The sequence below is a fragment of the Pan paniscus genome, chromosome 20 (genome assembly GCF_029289425.2).
Source record: "Pan paniscus chromosome 20, NHGRI_mPanPan1-v2.0_pri, whole genome shotgun sequence".
Classification (NCBI taxonomy): Eukaryota; Metazoa; Chordata; class Mammalia; order Primates; family Hominidae; genus Pan; species Pan paniscus.
In genome coordinates, this window is record NC_073269.2 from 47,900,329 (window position 1) to 47,915,933 (window position 15,605).

General features: G+C 51.1%; 2 protein-coding genes across 3 annotated transcripts in view; both read left to right on the plus strand.

The window, feature by feature from the left end:
• LOC100976543 (CEA cell adhesion molecule 6) overlaps nucleotides 1–15,605 on the plus strand; it is a 910,921-nt gene that overhangs the window by 35,010 nt on the left and 860,306 nt on the right. The window contains 2 exon segments of the mRNA XM_034946101.3: nucleotides 10,513–10,791; nucleotides 11,177–11,424. Coding sequence (XP_034801992.2) covers nucleotides 10,513–10,791; nucleotides 11,177–11,424 — 527 coding nt within the window.
• Nucleotides 25–14,956, plus strand: CEACAM3 (CEA cell adhesion molecule 3). 2 transcript variants are annotated; one of them, XM_057300630.2, is made up of 7 exons: nucleotides 25–178; nucleotides 1,026–1,385; nucleotides 12,215–12,332; nucleotides 13,367–13,419; nucleotides 13,725–13,756; nucleotides 14,234–14,299; nucleotides 14,574–14,956. In XM_057300630.2, the coding sequence occupies exons 1-7, from the start codon at nucleotides 115–117 to the stop codon at nucleotides 14,637–14,639; spliced, it is 759 nt and encodes a 252-aa protein (XP_057156613.1). In that variant the 5' UTR covers nucleotides 25–114; the 3' UTR covers nucleotides 14,640–14,956. The 2 variants fall into 2 exon arrangements, with proteins under 2 accessions (XP_057156613.1, XP_057156614.1); XM_057300631.1 differs by lacking the exons at nucleotides 13,367–13,419; nucleotides 14,574–14,956 and having other exon boundaries at nucleotides 115–178; nucleotides 14,234–14,298.

Sequence of the window (15,605 nt, forward strand, 5' to 3'; positions counted from 1 at the left end):
GCTCAGCATGGAAAGAGGAAGGACAGCAGAGCCTAAGTCACAGAGGCCTGACTACAGCGTTCCTGGAGCCCAGGCTCTTTTCCACAGAGGAGGAAAGAGCAGGCAGCAGAGACCATGGGGCCCCCCTCAGCCTCTCCCCACAGAGAATGCATCCCCTGGCAGGGGCTTCTGCTCACAGGTGAGTGGAGGATTCCTGGGAGTGGGCAAGAGGAGGGATCACAGAGAATTGCTGGGGTCTCCTGGGGAGGATGGGGCTCTGATAGGGGACAGAAGGCTTCTGCTGAAGCCTCAAGGGAGAGAACATCAGAGAGGGACACGGGTCACAACAAGACAATCACATTGAACTGGGACTGATAAGAGGGAGGAAAATCCATTGATCGTGTTTTCCAAGTTAATCATTACTGGTCACTACAATTAGAAAATGATAAGAATAAGAATTACATCAGGGTGATACTTTAAATAAAAATATAACCAGGGCACTAAACCCTGTCCTTGACCACCAACCACAAGTTGCAAAATAACCACCACTCCTTAACTCATCCACGAGTATTTGCAATCAAATTTTAGGCACTGGTGTACAACAAATATCAGACAAGTCTCTGTGTTCAAAGAGCTTACACTCTCGCAGAGATGAAGACAGATACCCAAAGAGATCTAGAATGTGAGGTCAGGTGTTGACAAGAGCCCTGGAGGGAACAGAGCAGAAAAAGGTCAGAAAGGGAAGACCCAGGGTCTCTAGAGGAGGTGTCAGGGGAAGGGTCTCCCAAGGATGCCCTAATGTGAGCAGGATCTGAGGGCAGTGGGGAGGGAGGCATGCAAACCCCTGGGGAAGGGGATTCCAAACAGGAAAATGCCACGGTCAGAGGTGCTGAAGAAAGAAAGGTCACACTACTGACCTTGACCAAGTGGGACACACACACACTCTCCAAGGCTGAAGGGTGAAGAGACTCTCTCAGGACCCAGGGCCCCATCTTTCCATCCCAATACATGGGTCCCAATATTGACTGATGCTTTCTCCCTTCTAGCCTCACTTCTAAACTTCTGGAACCTGCCCACCAGTGCCCAGCTCACTATTGAATCCACGCCGTTCAATGTCGCAGAGGGGAAGGAGGTGCTTCTACTTGTCCACAATCTCCCCCAGCATCTTTTTGGCTACACCTGGTACAAAGGGGAAAGAGTGGATGGCAACAGTCTAATTGTAGCATATGCAGTAGGAATTCAACAAGCTACCCCAGGGGCCGCATACAGCGGTCAAGAGACAATATACCCCAATGCATCCCTGCTGATCCAGAATGTCACCCAGAATGACATAGGATTCTACACCCTACAAGTCATAAAGTCAGATCTTGTGAATGAAGAAGCAACTGGACAGTTCCATGTATACCGTGAGTATTTCCACATGACCTCTGGGTGTTGGGGGTCAGTTCTACTTCCCACATATGGGATTGTCAGGCCTGGGCTGTGCCTGTGGCCCTCTCTGCATTACATCCTGTATCAGGGTTTGGACATTTAGTGCAGGACACACATGGGGGAGATAAACTTCCACAGATCAGAATTCCTTTCCTGCATCCAGACCCTGCAGACACTCGCTGCAGAGGAAGGACAGTCTGATGGGGGGACTCAGCAGGGCAAGGTCAGTGTCAGAAAAGAACCCCATGGTCTCCCCATGGACCTGACCCTAAGAAAGACCCTGGAGAACTGGATCAGGGCCTGGCCTGAGGGTTCCCCCTAGGATTCTCAGAGAGAAGCTCAACTCTTCCCAGAACTGAGCCCCTGTGCAAATCCCTGTCCCAGATTCCTGACTCCAGGTGACCCTGGGGACCCTAGGGATCCTGTGCCAGGGCTGAGTGAGGCCTCCTGGGCAGGGCTGACTGGGAGCAAGAATTTACCAGCTGTCTGAGAGTGGTGGCTCCTGGAGTTGGTCACCAGCCAGGGTCCAGCCCCAAGAACCTCTTCTGGGCAAGGACAGGGCCTCATCCTTCACCTGAGACTCAGCATGGAGTGAACAGATGGACAAGATTACTAGGGCATGAGCCCACTGCCCAGGGGAACTTAGATGACTCCATGGGAAGTTCAGTATCCCCAGGGGGAGGAAAAGAAGAGAGAAGATGCTCCCAGCAGCTCCTTTTCCGCAAGGGATCAGACTCAGGGACCTCTCTTTTGGAGGCAAATAAGCATAGATGCTGTTCATTTGGGCAGCTCCTCTATACACAGCTGAGGTCAAGTAATTGTAAATATTTTGAGATTAATTCACAAACAACCTCACAGCCAAATAGCACTTATCCTACTTATTGAAAAAAAATTGAGGAACAGGGAGACACAGTCACCGACTAGGGTCACATAAGTCAAAGGTGTCAGATTAGAGTCACACGAGGTCTCTCTGCAGCCCCAGCTGCCTCTTCTCCACCAGGGGGCGGCTGGCGTTATTATTAGACATCTGCAGACCTGAGACCGGTCCTAAGTTCTCTTTCCTTTTTCTTGGGCATCCACATCTCAGAGGGGGAGGTTTTGGTCTGGAGAGTAAGGGGCAAATGGAAAATTAATCAATTTTTCCTGATATAGTTTGGATGTTTATCCTCTCCAAATCTCATGTTGAAATGTGATCCCCAACGTTGGAGGTGAGGCCTGGTGGGAGGCGATCGGATCATGGGGGGCTGTTTCTCATGAGTGGCTCAGCACCATCCCCTTGGTGACAAGCCAGTTCTCACTTTGAGTGCACAGGAGATCTGGTTCTTTAAAAGTGTGTGGCACCTCCACACTCTCTCTTGCTCCTGCTTTTGCCACATGACACCACCTGCTCCCCCTTCTCCTTCCACCATGATTGTAAGCTTGCTGGGTCTCACCAGAAGCTGAGCAGACGCTGGTGCCATGCCTGTATAGCCTGCAGATCCCTGCATCAATTAAATCTCTTTTCTTTATAAATTACCCAGCCTCAGACATTTCCTTATAGTAACAAAAAATAGCCTAACACATTAGCCTAACCTAGAACTAAATCCCTTGTGTCAACAGAGTCAGTGCCAGGAATGTCTGGGCCTCCCTCTCAGATGCGCACCACTGCCCTCACTCGACCTGAAATCCTGTGTTTCCTGATGTGTCAGTGACACTCCCACAAGAGGATAAAACACTCCCCACTCACACCCTGCACCAGCGCAGGGCCCAGTGAGAGACACACACTCAGTAGTTCTCTGACAAAGGAGGGAAGGAATGAATGATGAATAATTCTTAAACTCTTCAGAGACCGGATCTTGGATGCAGAATCCTATAAGGTTCTGGCCACATCTGTTTCCTGTCCCTCCAGGGGCCGGGATCCTTGTTGCATTCCTCTAACCCCTGCCCCTAAAGCCACCCCAAGAACCGCATCTCATGGGACTCTGGCACAGCTCATCTGTGGGAAGGTTTTCAGGTCTCCCTGGTCCTGGTTTGTGGGCGGCAGGCCACCCAGGTGCCGAGGCAAGAGACCAAGGACATGAGCTGTTCCAGTATAATAAAATATAAAACAAGAAAAGTTATACCAGATATAGATCTTAGATATGATTATATGTGAATATCATTAATCATTAGTTGGTAGCAATTACTCTTTATTCCAGTATTATAATAATCCTCGCTCTATAATCATAACCTAGGAAAAGCCAGGCCATACAGAGATAGGAGCTGGGGAGACATAGTGAGAAGTGACCAGAAGACAAGAGTGCGAGCCTTCTGTTATGCCCAGACAGGGCCACCAGAAGGGCTCCTTGGTCTAGCGGTGACACTAGGGCCTGGGAAGATGCCCGTTGCCAGGCAGACAGAGGTCTAGCGGTAGCGTAAGTGTCAAGGGAAAACACCCGCTACTTGGCAGACCGGGAAAGGGAGTCTCCCTTTCCCCGGGGGAGTTTAGAGAAGACTCTGCTCCTCCACCTCTTGTGGAGGGCCAGACACCAGTCAGGTCCACTCGCAGTTATCCGGAGGCCTAACCGTCTCCCTATGATGCTGTGCTTCAGTGGTCACGCTCCTAGTCCGCCTTCACGTTCCATCCGGTACACCTGGCTCTGCCTTCTAGATAGCAGTAGTAAATTAGTGAAAGTACCAAAAGTCTCTGATATGCAGAAATAATGGCATAAGCTGTCTTTCTCTTTGTCTCCTCTCTCTCTCTGCCTCGTCTGCCAGGCAGGGAAGGGCCCCCTGTCCAGTGGACACATGACCCATGTGACCTTACCTGTCATTGGAGATGACTCACACTCTTTACCCTCCCCCTTTTGCTTTGTATCCAATAAATAAAAGCGCAGTCAGACATTCGGGGCCACTACCGGTCTCCGCGCATTGGTGGTAGTGATCCCCCCGGGCCCAGCTGTCTTTTCTTTTATCTCTTTGTCTTGTGTCTTCATTTCTACACTCTCTCGTCTCCGCACATGGGGAGAGACCCACCGACCCTGTGGGGCTGGTCCCTACACTGGTTCTAGAATAACCAGGGGTCTCCTGGTCCCTGGGGTCTCTGAGGTCACCGTAGTCCCCACAGCTCACTGTGATGTAATCTCTGGCTATCTCTGCTACCCCTTGTCTCTTATCTTCCTCCCCTTTCACACCAGTGAGGATGCCCCTGCCCTGCACAGCTTCCTCCACCCTTAGGTCTTCCCCAGGAACTCCCTCTAACAAGACTGGCTGTTCTGTTCCCTTCCCACTCACACTGTGGCCTGGCCCACCTCCGGGGCAATAAAAAATGGCACAGAAATCAGCTGGATCAGAGCCCCTGCCAGGCTTCATCATGAGCCAGTGTCCCCAGGCCACCAGGAGAATGAGCTTCCACTGTGTCCCCACCCAGGGCTCTTTCCCTTCTTGAGGCCAACATGTGGAAAAGGCCACAGGACAGGGACGAGCGACTCCTCCACCTACTCTTGTAATTTCCCAGCAGGTTTTTCCTGCCACTGCACAGACAAAACCAATTCACTGAGACCACGATATTGCAGTCAAGAAAGAGTTTAATTAATGCTAAGTGAGCCAAACAGTAAGACAAGAGTTTATTATTACTTAAATCAGCCTCCCTGGAGGCTTGAGGTTAGAGTTTTTCATGGATAGTTTGATGGCAGGGGACTAGGGAATGGGGAAAGCTGATTGGTTGGGGATAAAATCATAGGGATGTGGCAACTGATCCTGGTGTGCTGAAACTGCCTCTGAGTGGGGGCCACAAGACCACTGAATCATGGGTCACGGTCCAGGTGGAGTCAGTCAGTTGCCAGAATGCAAAAGTCTGAGAAACATCTCAAAAGACCAATCTCAGGTTCTACAATAGTGATATTATCTATGGGAGCAATTAGGGAAGTCACAAATCTTGTGACCCTCCCATAATGCTAATCTCGTAATGTTTCATTAGTTTACAAAGGCAATCCTTGACAAAGAGGGAGTTAGTTTTAGGGAGGGACTATAATCATCCTTGCTTCAAAGTTAAACTATACACTGAATTTTTCCCTTGGTTAGCCTGGCTTGTGCCCAGGAATGAGCAAGGACAGCCACCCTGAGGCTAGAAGCCAGATGAAGTCAGCCATGCTAGCTTACTCTCGCCATCTTAATCTTTGCAAAAGTGGTTTCACTCTCTACAATGACTCACCAGGGGTCAGAGGCAAGAGGAGAGGTCTGCAGTCCCCAAAGCTCATGGCTCATTTCACCCATTTCCCTCCCGACTCCACCCTCATTCAGCTATGGGGCTCCCATCCTCCAGTCATTCCCTAGAGACTTCTGGTGTCTAATTTGGCATGTAAGAAGCTTGAAATCTGTCACTCAGTTATAACAACAAGTATAAAACTGAACAAACTGAAAAATCAACAACTCTTTTAGATCCCTCAGAGAAGCTAGGCCTCGGTGTTAATTGCCCCGCATATTGGAGAGACCGACAGGCAAAGATGGAGCAGCACACCTCACCTGGGCAGAAGCCCAGGGACAGAAACCCTGCAGAACCAGCGCTGGGGTCGGAAATCCGAACTGTAACTGACAAATTGCTGGAGGCTCAGCGTGGACATGCCCCAGAGTTAAACTAAACACTCCAGGGGAGGGATCAATCTTGGGGCTGGGACAAGGAGGGACTCTTTTGTGAGTCTTAACTCCTAGAGCTACCAGATTCTCATAGTGAATAGGCAACAAAGATCCCCTCCTCCTTCCTGAAGCGGGAGGGGGAAAGGAACTATTTGGAAAGATCTCCGTGAATTCTATTCTTCTTAGCAACAGCTGCCTTTAAGAGAAACTTTTACCAGAGCCTGACCTGCTGGGGTTTTATGGGAGCCTAACTGGCCTGGCAGTGGGTAAATGTCCAACTCCAGCCCCCTGTAGCCATCATGTCCCACCTAAGGGGGCAAAAATACAGAGAGTTACTTATGAAGTTCACAGCCCAGGCTGCAGACCTCATCCAGGACCACAGAACCCTTCCCTCCCCACACTCACCACAGCGTCACTGAACACCTGCTCACCCAAGTTCCTTTTACCCAGAATATCATGTCTGGCTTTCAACAAAACTGCACAAGACAGACTAAGGCAAAAACAAAAAAAATGCAATTTGAAACTCAGAACAACAATCAGAACCAGACTCAAATGTGGCAGGGATGTTGAAATTAGCAGAACGGGAATTTAAAACAACTCTGGTTAATACAGTAAAGGTTATGATGGAAAAAGTAGACCCCATGCAGGAACAGATGGGTGATGTAAGCAGAGAGATCGATATTCTAAGACAGAACCAAAAGAAATGCTGGAGATAAAAAAAGAAACCCTCCTGTAAGGTAAATGAAGAATGCCTTCAATGGGCTTACTGGTAGCCTGGACACAGCTGAGGAAAGAATCTTTAGCTTGAGGGTGTGTCAGTAGAAACTTCCAAAACTGAACAGCAAAATTTTGTGTGTGTGTGTGTGTGTGTGTGTGTGTGTTTTGAGAGGAGTCTCGCTCTGTACCCCAGGCTGGAGTGAAGTGATGCTATCTCAGCTCACTGCAAGCTCTGCCTCCTGGGTTCACGCCATTCTCCTGCCTCAGCCTCCCAAATAGCTGGGACCACAGGCGCCCGCCACCATGCCCGGCTAATTTTTTCTATTTTTAGTAGAGACGGAGTTTCACCGTGTTATCCAGGATGGTCTCGACCTCCCAGCCTCATGATCTGCCCGTCTTGGCCTCCCAAAGTGCTGGGATTACAGGCATGAGCCACCATGCCCGGCCTGAAACAGCAAAGTTTTAGAAGAGTGGGAAAAGGCCGGGCGTGGTTGTTCATGCTTGTAATCCCTGCACTTTGGGAGGCTGAGGCGGGTGGATCACCTGAGGTCAGGAGTTCGAGACCAGCCTGGCCAACATGATGATACCCTGTCTCTACTAAAAATACAAAAAATTAGCCAGGCATGATGACAGATGCCTATAATCCCAGCTATTCAGGAGGCTGAGGCAGGAGAATTGCTTGAACCTGGGAGGTAGAGGTTGTAGTGAGCCAAGATAGCGCGATTTCACTCCAGCCTGGGCAACAAGAGCAAAACTCTGCCTCAAAAAAAAAAAAAAAAGAGTGGGGAAAAAAAGTGGAAAAGCATATTCAACTTCACATTCAATATTTTGTATTGACAATGGCATATTTTATATTTTGTACTTGTGGGACAACTACAAAGGCTGTAACATACATGTAATGGGAATACTGGTGGTTCCTGGGACCAGGTGGAGCTGGCCAGCCCTGTGCTGTCTGATGGGCCCACTGCCTGTTCCACACACACCTGTGTCCCTCGTGATGATGCCATTATCGTAAGATGGGGTCTTCGGGTGGGGAGATGCACAAGCCACCGGCATCTCACTTAGACTCTGCCCAATTCGGGCTAATTTAATCAAATTCTAGTTGTGTTTCCTGAGGCCTAAAGAAAAGGAGGAAGGTGTTTCATATGCCTGTTTAGGCCCCTTCCTATTTTGCCTAACTCTGCACAGGAAATTGAGGTGAGGGCTCTTTCCACATTTACTGACATACACACATCACATCTCCTAATTTGGTATTTTTCTTCTCTGTGTATTATTGAGACATCACAGACTTTCCCTCTGACCAGTTCTGTCTTCCTAACAGGACTCACAATTCTCTCTCTACCCAGAGAGTCACTGATTTCAAACCAAAGTCAGCATCTTTCTTTGAGCTTAACATGATTATGCTGGTCTTCAGCATTTAGCAGACCTAAACCTTATTATGTTATCAAGAGAAATGCTACAGCAACCAATTGACCTCAGACCTTTCGACCATTAATAATAATTTCCACTGATAGAAAAAAATTAATTTCCCCCAAATTCCTTTTTTTTTTTCACTATAGTGAGATCATAACTCCTTTGTCTAAACTCCTGACAAATTTTTAAGGGCAAAATGGACTATTACAGATGGGGAATCCCAAATCCAAAAATCCAAAATACAAAATGTGCCAATATCCAAAATTTTTTGACCACTGGCATGATGTTCAAAGGAAATGCTCACTGGAGCATTTTGAAATTTTAGATTTTCAGATTTGGGATGCTAAACCGATACTTGTAATACAAATATTCCAAAATAAAAAATAATTAGAAATCCAAAACACTTTTGCTCTTATGCATAAGAGATACTCAAACTCTATTAATTATAGACACCAAGCTGTACAGTAGATCTCTAGAACCTCCATATTTTGCATAATTGAAACTGCACACCCAAGGAACAACTCCCTGCCAGCCCTTGGAAATCACCACTCTGCTCTTTTATTCTTTTTTCTTCTTTTTTTTTTTTTTTTTTTTTTTTTTTAGATAGAGTTTTACTCTTGTCACCCAGGCTGGAGTGCAATGGTGTGATCTTGGCTCACTGCAACCACCGCCTCCCAGGTTCAAGCAATTCTCCCTAGCCTCCTTAAGTAGCTGGGATTAGAGGCATGCCACCACACCTGGCTAATTTTTGTATTTTTAGTAGAGACAGGGTTTCACCATGTTGGCCAGGCTGGTCTGGAACTCCCGACCTCAGGTGATCCGCCCGCCTCAGCATCCCAAAATGCTGGGATTACAGGCATGAGCCACCGCACCCGGTCCGCATTCTACTCTCTGATTCCATGAGTTTGACTACTCTAGGGACCTCGTATTCGTGGAACCGTACAGTAGTTGTCCTTGTACGACTGACTTCTTTCACTTAACATAATGTCCAATGGGAGAAAATATTTGCAAAGATTCTTCCCAAATGTCTCTCTCATATCCATCAAACACACAGAGTCCATGAGGGCCAGATTGCCAGCAGCTTCATGCTCCCTCTTTCCACCAGTCAGTTCTGCATTTGCAAACGTTCATATGTATTTCTTATTAAGTTCCACGGAGTCCTCACCTGCCCTCTGCAGGAGGAGAAAACACATTAAGGACTGAGGACAGAGAACACGGTTCTGCTCCAAAGCCACCAGCTCCTGCATGTCCCCTCCCTCTTTCTAAGTTAGGATTCTACTCTTCCTGTTGTTGTTGTTGTTGTTGTTTGTTGGTTGTTGTTACGGAGTCTTGCTCTGTCACTCAGGCTGGAGTGCAGTCGTGTAATCTCGGCTCACTGCAACCTCTGCCTCCCAGGTTCAAGTGATTCTCCTGCCTCAGCCTCCCGAGTAGCTGGAATTACAGGCATGCTCCACCACACCCAGCTAATTTTTGTATTTTTAGTAGAAACTGGGTTTTTCGCCATGTTGGCCAGGCTGGTCTCAAACTCCTGACCTCAGGTGATCTGCCCACCTCGGCCTCCCCAAGTGCTGGGATTACAGGTGTGAGCCACCACACCCGGCCTTCTACTATACCTTTTATTGACTCACTGTCTCATGTCAGTCACCATGATATACCTGGAAAGAATAACCTCACCTTGTAATTCTGAGACCTCAGCACCAGCATGTTCCAGGTGAGGACCCCAAGGTCAGCCAGGCAGTCAGCCATCAGGGAAGGAACAGGAGAGGTGCCAGGGGATGTGACTCCTGGTCCTGTGTCTGTCCAACACCCAATGCTGCTGCTTAATTCACAGTTGAGAAAGTCTCTGCTTCTTTCACAGGCAGGCAGCCTCACAGTCTCTGAGCCCTCAGACGGTCATGCATCTGTCTGTGACACACACATCTGTCTTCCTCTTTTTTTGTTTGTGTGTTTGTTTGTTTGCTTGTTTGTTTTGAGAGACAGAGTGTCACTCTGTCGCCCAGGCTGGAGTGCAGTGGTGCGATCTCGCCTCACTGCAAGCTCTGCCTCCCGGGTTCACACCATTCTCCTGCCTCAGCCTCCCAAGTAGCTGGGACTACAGGCGCCTGCCACCATGCCTGGCTAATTTTTTGTATTTTTTAGTAGAGACGGGGTTTCACCATGTTAGCCAGGATGGTCTCTATCTCGTGACCTCGTGATCCGCCCGCCTCAGCCTCCCAAAGTGCAGGGATTACAGGCGTGAGCCACCGCACCCAGCCCTGTCTTGGTCTTTTAAGGAGTGGAGTTGGCCAAAGAATAGGAGATGTTGATTCTGATTAAAATATGCCTGTGGAGGAATCACAGGTGCCACACAGGGCAATCTTCTCTCTGTTTTCTGCACAGCGGAGCTGCCCAAGCCCTCCATCTCCAGCAACAACTCCAACCCCAAGGAGGACAAGGATGCTGTGGCCTTCACCTGTGAACCTGAGATTCACAGCACAACCTGCCTGTAGTGGGTAAATGGTCAGAGCCTCCCAGTCAGTTCCAGGCTGCAGCTGTCCAATGGCAAGAGGACCCTCACTCTACTCAGTGTCACAAGGAATGACACAGGACCCTATGAGTGTGAAATACCGAACCCAGTGGGTGCCAGCTACAGTGACCCAGTCACGCTGAATGTCCTCTGTATCTTCTGTTCCTCTGTGGCCCAGGCTTCCAGCCCAAATCCACATAGCCAGAGGCCAGGCCTCTCAGTCCCTCTCAAGTCCAGGGACTCAGACTCTCACCCAAGCTGGCCATCACTTCCTGTCCCGAGCAAACCTGGGCAGACCCAGCCTTGACCAAGAATAGAAGGGGAGAGGCTGCTCCTGTCCTGGGAGGCTCAGGGTCCACAGCCTGTGAAGGGAGAAACAGGTGAATATCTCAGACCCAGACTCAGTGGACAGATTGGGTTTCATTAGGACTTCAAGGTTGTGACTTGGCTCACAGGGACACTGTGGCTCTTCCACAGACCAGGAGCTTCCCCTTCCCTTTGATGATATCATCTATGACTTTATTCTCGCTGCTCCAGATGGACCGGGCATTCCCACCATTTCCCCCCCAGACTCCTATTACCATCCAGGGGCAAATCTCAACCTCTCCTGCCACATGGCCTCTAACCCACCTGCACAGTACTCCTGGTTTGTCAGTGGAATGCTCCAGCAACACACACAAAAGCTCTTTATCCCCAACATCGCAGTGGATAAGAGTGGATCCTATGCTTGCCTCGCCCATAACTCAGCCACTGGCCTCAGTACAATCACAGTCAAGATAATCACAGTCTCTGCTAAGTGGATCCCTGGAGCATAGGCCCTGAGCCCTGGGTAAAGCCACTCAGTTTTCTGAAAGAGCCTAGAAATTTATTTCCCAGCCCGTGTCTTGGACACAAGCAAATCCCAAACTCTACCCTGAGCCCTCTCACTCCACCTCTGCAGGACCCCTCCTCCCCTTGTTGTTCTGATTTCTCACAGCTGACCGTGGGGCCAGCCTGGAATGTTGTACAAATTTTGTTTTATCACTTACAAGTTCTGTGACCTTCCTTGACTTACTGAGGTGCTTTAAGTCTCAGATTCTAACTCTGCAGCTGGGGGTGATGCCCCCTCTCCCTCAAGGTGATGTAAGGATGAGATGAGTTGTAGGTAGGTTGGTGCCCACTGGAACTGGCACATGGAAGGCCCCTGAAAACAGTCAATGAACATCATCCCTGCTTATCAGCATTGAGTTGATGCCAAGGGCCTGCCCTTTGTGAGTGTCATGGGATGGAAAAGGAGAAACAGAGGGAAGAGGCATGATGCAAGAGGAAGGAGGGACTAAAAGGCACAGGAGCAGGGTGAGGTGCAGGCACCTCTGGGAGAACGTATGAGTTGGTGCCGCCCAGTGTGTCAAGCCTGCAGAAAATGTTGCCACCATGGAAAGCAAGGGAATCCGTGATGAGGACAACACAAGAGACTACACTCAGGCCCCATGGCATCTCCTTCTTCCCTGACTGCACACCTTCCCTGCAAGGCCCCTGTGGTTTCCTCTGGGATAGACTTGGGCCTCTATCCCCTTTGCCTTCTTCTTTCTGCAGAAGAAAATGCCCCAGGCCTTCCTGTGGGGGCCATCGCCGGCATCGTGACCGGGGTCCTGGTCGGAGTGGCGCTGGTGGCCGCCCTGGTGTGTTTCCTGCTCCTTGCCAAAACTGGAAGGTACCACAGCTTTTTCCCATCCTTCTCCCACCCCCTAGGCTGACTCCAGGCCAAAAGAAAGGAGACCTTGTCCTGTATTCAGGGCCAGGCTCTCCATGGCCTCCCAAGTCCCCAGGGATCCTTCCCTCTTATTCCACGGCTCCTCCCTCGTCAGCTCCTGACCCTGGGTTGCTGCCTCAACAGCTTCCTCCTCTGTGAATTTGGCCCAATTAAGGCCCCACCCCTGAGTGTGGCCCTAGTTCCCTCACACAGCAAAGCCACAGCTGCCTGGAGGGAGGGAGAGAAGGAGGGAGGGAAGTAGGGAGGGAGGGAGGGAGGGCGTGCTCTGTACTTGGTACCTCCCATTGTTCATTGAATCCATCCACACAGTGAGGGGGATTTGCAGGCTCCAGATCCTGGGCACCATCACACAATGGGGAGTGGACCAACCTGGACAGACTGGGTGGGGTCAGTGCTCCCCATGGCTGATGTGGTAACCATAGGCCCTGAGGTGTGAGATGGGAGAACCTAGGCCTCAGAACAGCATGTCCTGGAGCTTCCTTTGTGTCTCTTGCCAAGGGGTTGAGAGAGAGGACAAGGACACTGTCCCATTTCAGCATCACCAGCCCTGAGTGCAGGGTCTGGCCACAGCAGGGACACTGAGTTCCAGGAGAATCCAAGACACTTGCGGTCCCCTCCGTGTCCTGCACACGTGGCCCTGCTTTGCCTCTGGGGACTTGACCCTTCCTCTCAGGCAAACCCTCATGGTCTGTTTCCTTCCTTGGGTCCTCAGTCCCTTTCCTGGGTCCCTGGGTCAATGTTCTCCTGGCCCGGCATCTGCCTGAGGGTCCTTCCCCTCTGCTCAGGACAGATGTGGCTTCCTAAAGCCTTTCCTCAACTCCCCTCTGCTGGGTTCCCCCTAACACAAACCTGAGGGAGACAGGAGGTCTCCATGCCCATCCTTGAAAATGGGGTTCCCTTCTTGTCCCCTGTTCGAACTCCAAAGTTGTGGCTTTTAACCTGGCACCCTCCCAAATGACCCTGACCTTTCCTAGAACCAGCATCCAGCGTGACCTCAAGGAGCAGCAGCCCCAAGCCCTTGCCCCTGGTGAGTGTCCTCTCAGCCCAGGTGTGGCTGGGAACCCCTAGGACAGCCCCACAGTGTCCGCTCCTGCCAGTCACTGCCAGGCAGACTCTGATCCTTTCCCGGGGGCTGCAAGGAGGATCTCATAAAACATCACACAGGGGACCCCAACTGCTTGGGTCAGCCCTCACCTGTGGGTTCTGGGTCATGGGTCACCTCCCCAACCTCAGCTGCTCAGGTATCTTAGAGCTGAGGACCCCCTACGCCTTCCTGGAGAGGGGATAAGGCTCTCCTCCCACCCTGCTGCTCACTCCTGTCTCTGTTTCCAGGCCGTGGTCCCTCCCACAGCTCTGCCTTCTCGGTAAGCCTGTCCCCTTCCAGCCCCTTTCTACTGGGGTCTCAGCTGTGCAGGCTCTGGGCAGAGGGGCCATCAGCCCCCCAGCACAGAACAGACCCACCTTCCCCCAAAACACACAGGACAAGGCTAGCCCTGCCCTGGCCAGGAGCTGAGCCTCCCTACAGGGTCAGGACCACCCACGCCCTGTGCTGACCCCTCCCCGGGACTCTCCATCACCTGAGGAGACCCCTGGAGTGCAGCAGGTGCAGAGTGGACACTGGGACCATCAGTCAGGGGTCCACATTAACAAGGGTGCAGGGTGGGCCCAGCCAGGAAAAGGGTCAGGGTGCTGTGTCCACAATGGGAGGCTGAGCTCAGGGGCAGAGCTGGTCACTCCTGAGGGGAAATGACCAGAAGTAGACACAGAGAAGTAAATCCTGGCCAATCAGAGACAGGAAACTTCCAGGCTGGGCCTCCATGACCCTCCCTCCCTGTCCACAGATGTCCCCTCTCTCCACTGCCCAGGCCCCCCTACCCAACCCCAGGACAGCAGCTTCCATCTATGAGGTGAGTGTGGGCCATGGATGTTCTGGTCCCACAGGCCCCAGGGGACCCAGGATCTTCCCCTACTGGCATCGGCTGAGCTCTGAGATTCAGGAAACTGCTGTGAAAATAAGAACGGGGGTGGCAAGCAGAGGAGGGAGGGGCTTGGGAGCAGGAACCCCCTGAGCACAGCCAGGTTCAGCCCCAGAGCAGCCCTGGATGGGCCCAGAGGCTGGGAGACGCCACACCCTGTTCTGAGGAGACTAGAGGGATCCAGGCCTCTTCTCTGTTTTTACAGGAATTGCTAAAACATGACACAAACATTTACTGCCGGATGGACCACAAAGAAGAAGTGGCTTCTTAGCTTCCTCCAGGAGCTGCTCCTGTGGGTTGATGGAGAGTCCCCGAGGCCCCCAGCTCTGGGGATGGGGAAGGACATGAAGCCTGAGCCAGAGAACCAGCTATGAGTCCTGAGAAGACACTGGGGTCTGGGGACAGGGAGGGATGGGGGTCCCTGATGAATATCTGGAGACCTCGACAGCCTGCCCTAGGCCCTGGGTGGGTCAGGACAAAGGCCTCTCATCACCGCCGAAAGCGGAGGCTTGCAGGGAAAGTGAATGGGCCTGTGGCCCACCTGGGGTCACTTGGAAAGGATCTGAATAAAGGGGACCCTTCCTCTCATTAGCTGTTTTTCTGCTAGTGGGAACTTAGCAAAAATTCGCCTGAAACTCCATATCCATTCTCTCCTGGGTCACACAAGGAAAATGTCATCTCCAACTTATTTCAACCCCAGTCTCTCTTCCCTGGGAGGCAGAAATAGGGGGTTGGGAGTCAGGCTGGGGTGGACCCTACACAGGAAAGGGCGGGATTCACAGGAGCCCTGCCCAGCCAGCTGAGCGCTCGGCTGTGCTCATACTGCCCCAGGGACCCACGGTGCGTAGCCCTGGCCACTGGGTTTCTTCTCTGTCCAAAAGGCCAGTGCTCAGGACATCTTTACCCATATCAGCGGACACACAGAGGGGCTGTCAGAGTAATCAAGGTGAGGACAGACCCAGAATTTAGTCCTGGAGTAAGATCCTCCCAGACACTACCTGGGACTCTAGCCCATCGTTTCCCATCAGTTCCCACTTTACCCCCTGGAGTGGATCTCACTGAACAATCCTTCACTCCACACAGGAGATTCCAGGTCAGAGACACAGGGCTCTCTCACCTAAAGCTCACGCAGTCTACCATGGCAATGGGACAACCTCTCTCCTCTTCTCCCTGGCCTGCAGGGCCCTCCACTCAGGCCTCACCAGCAGCTCCACCACATACCTGGGCCAGCGGTTCT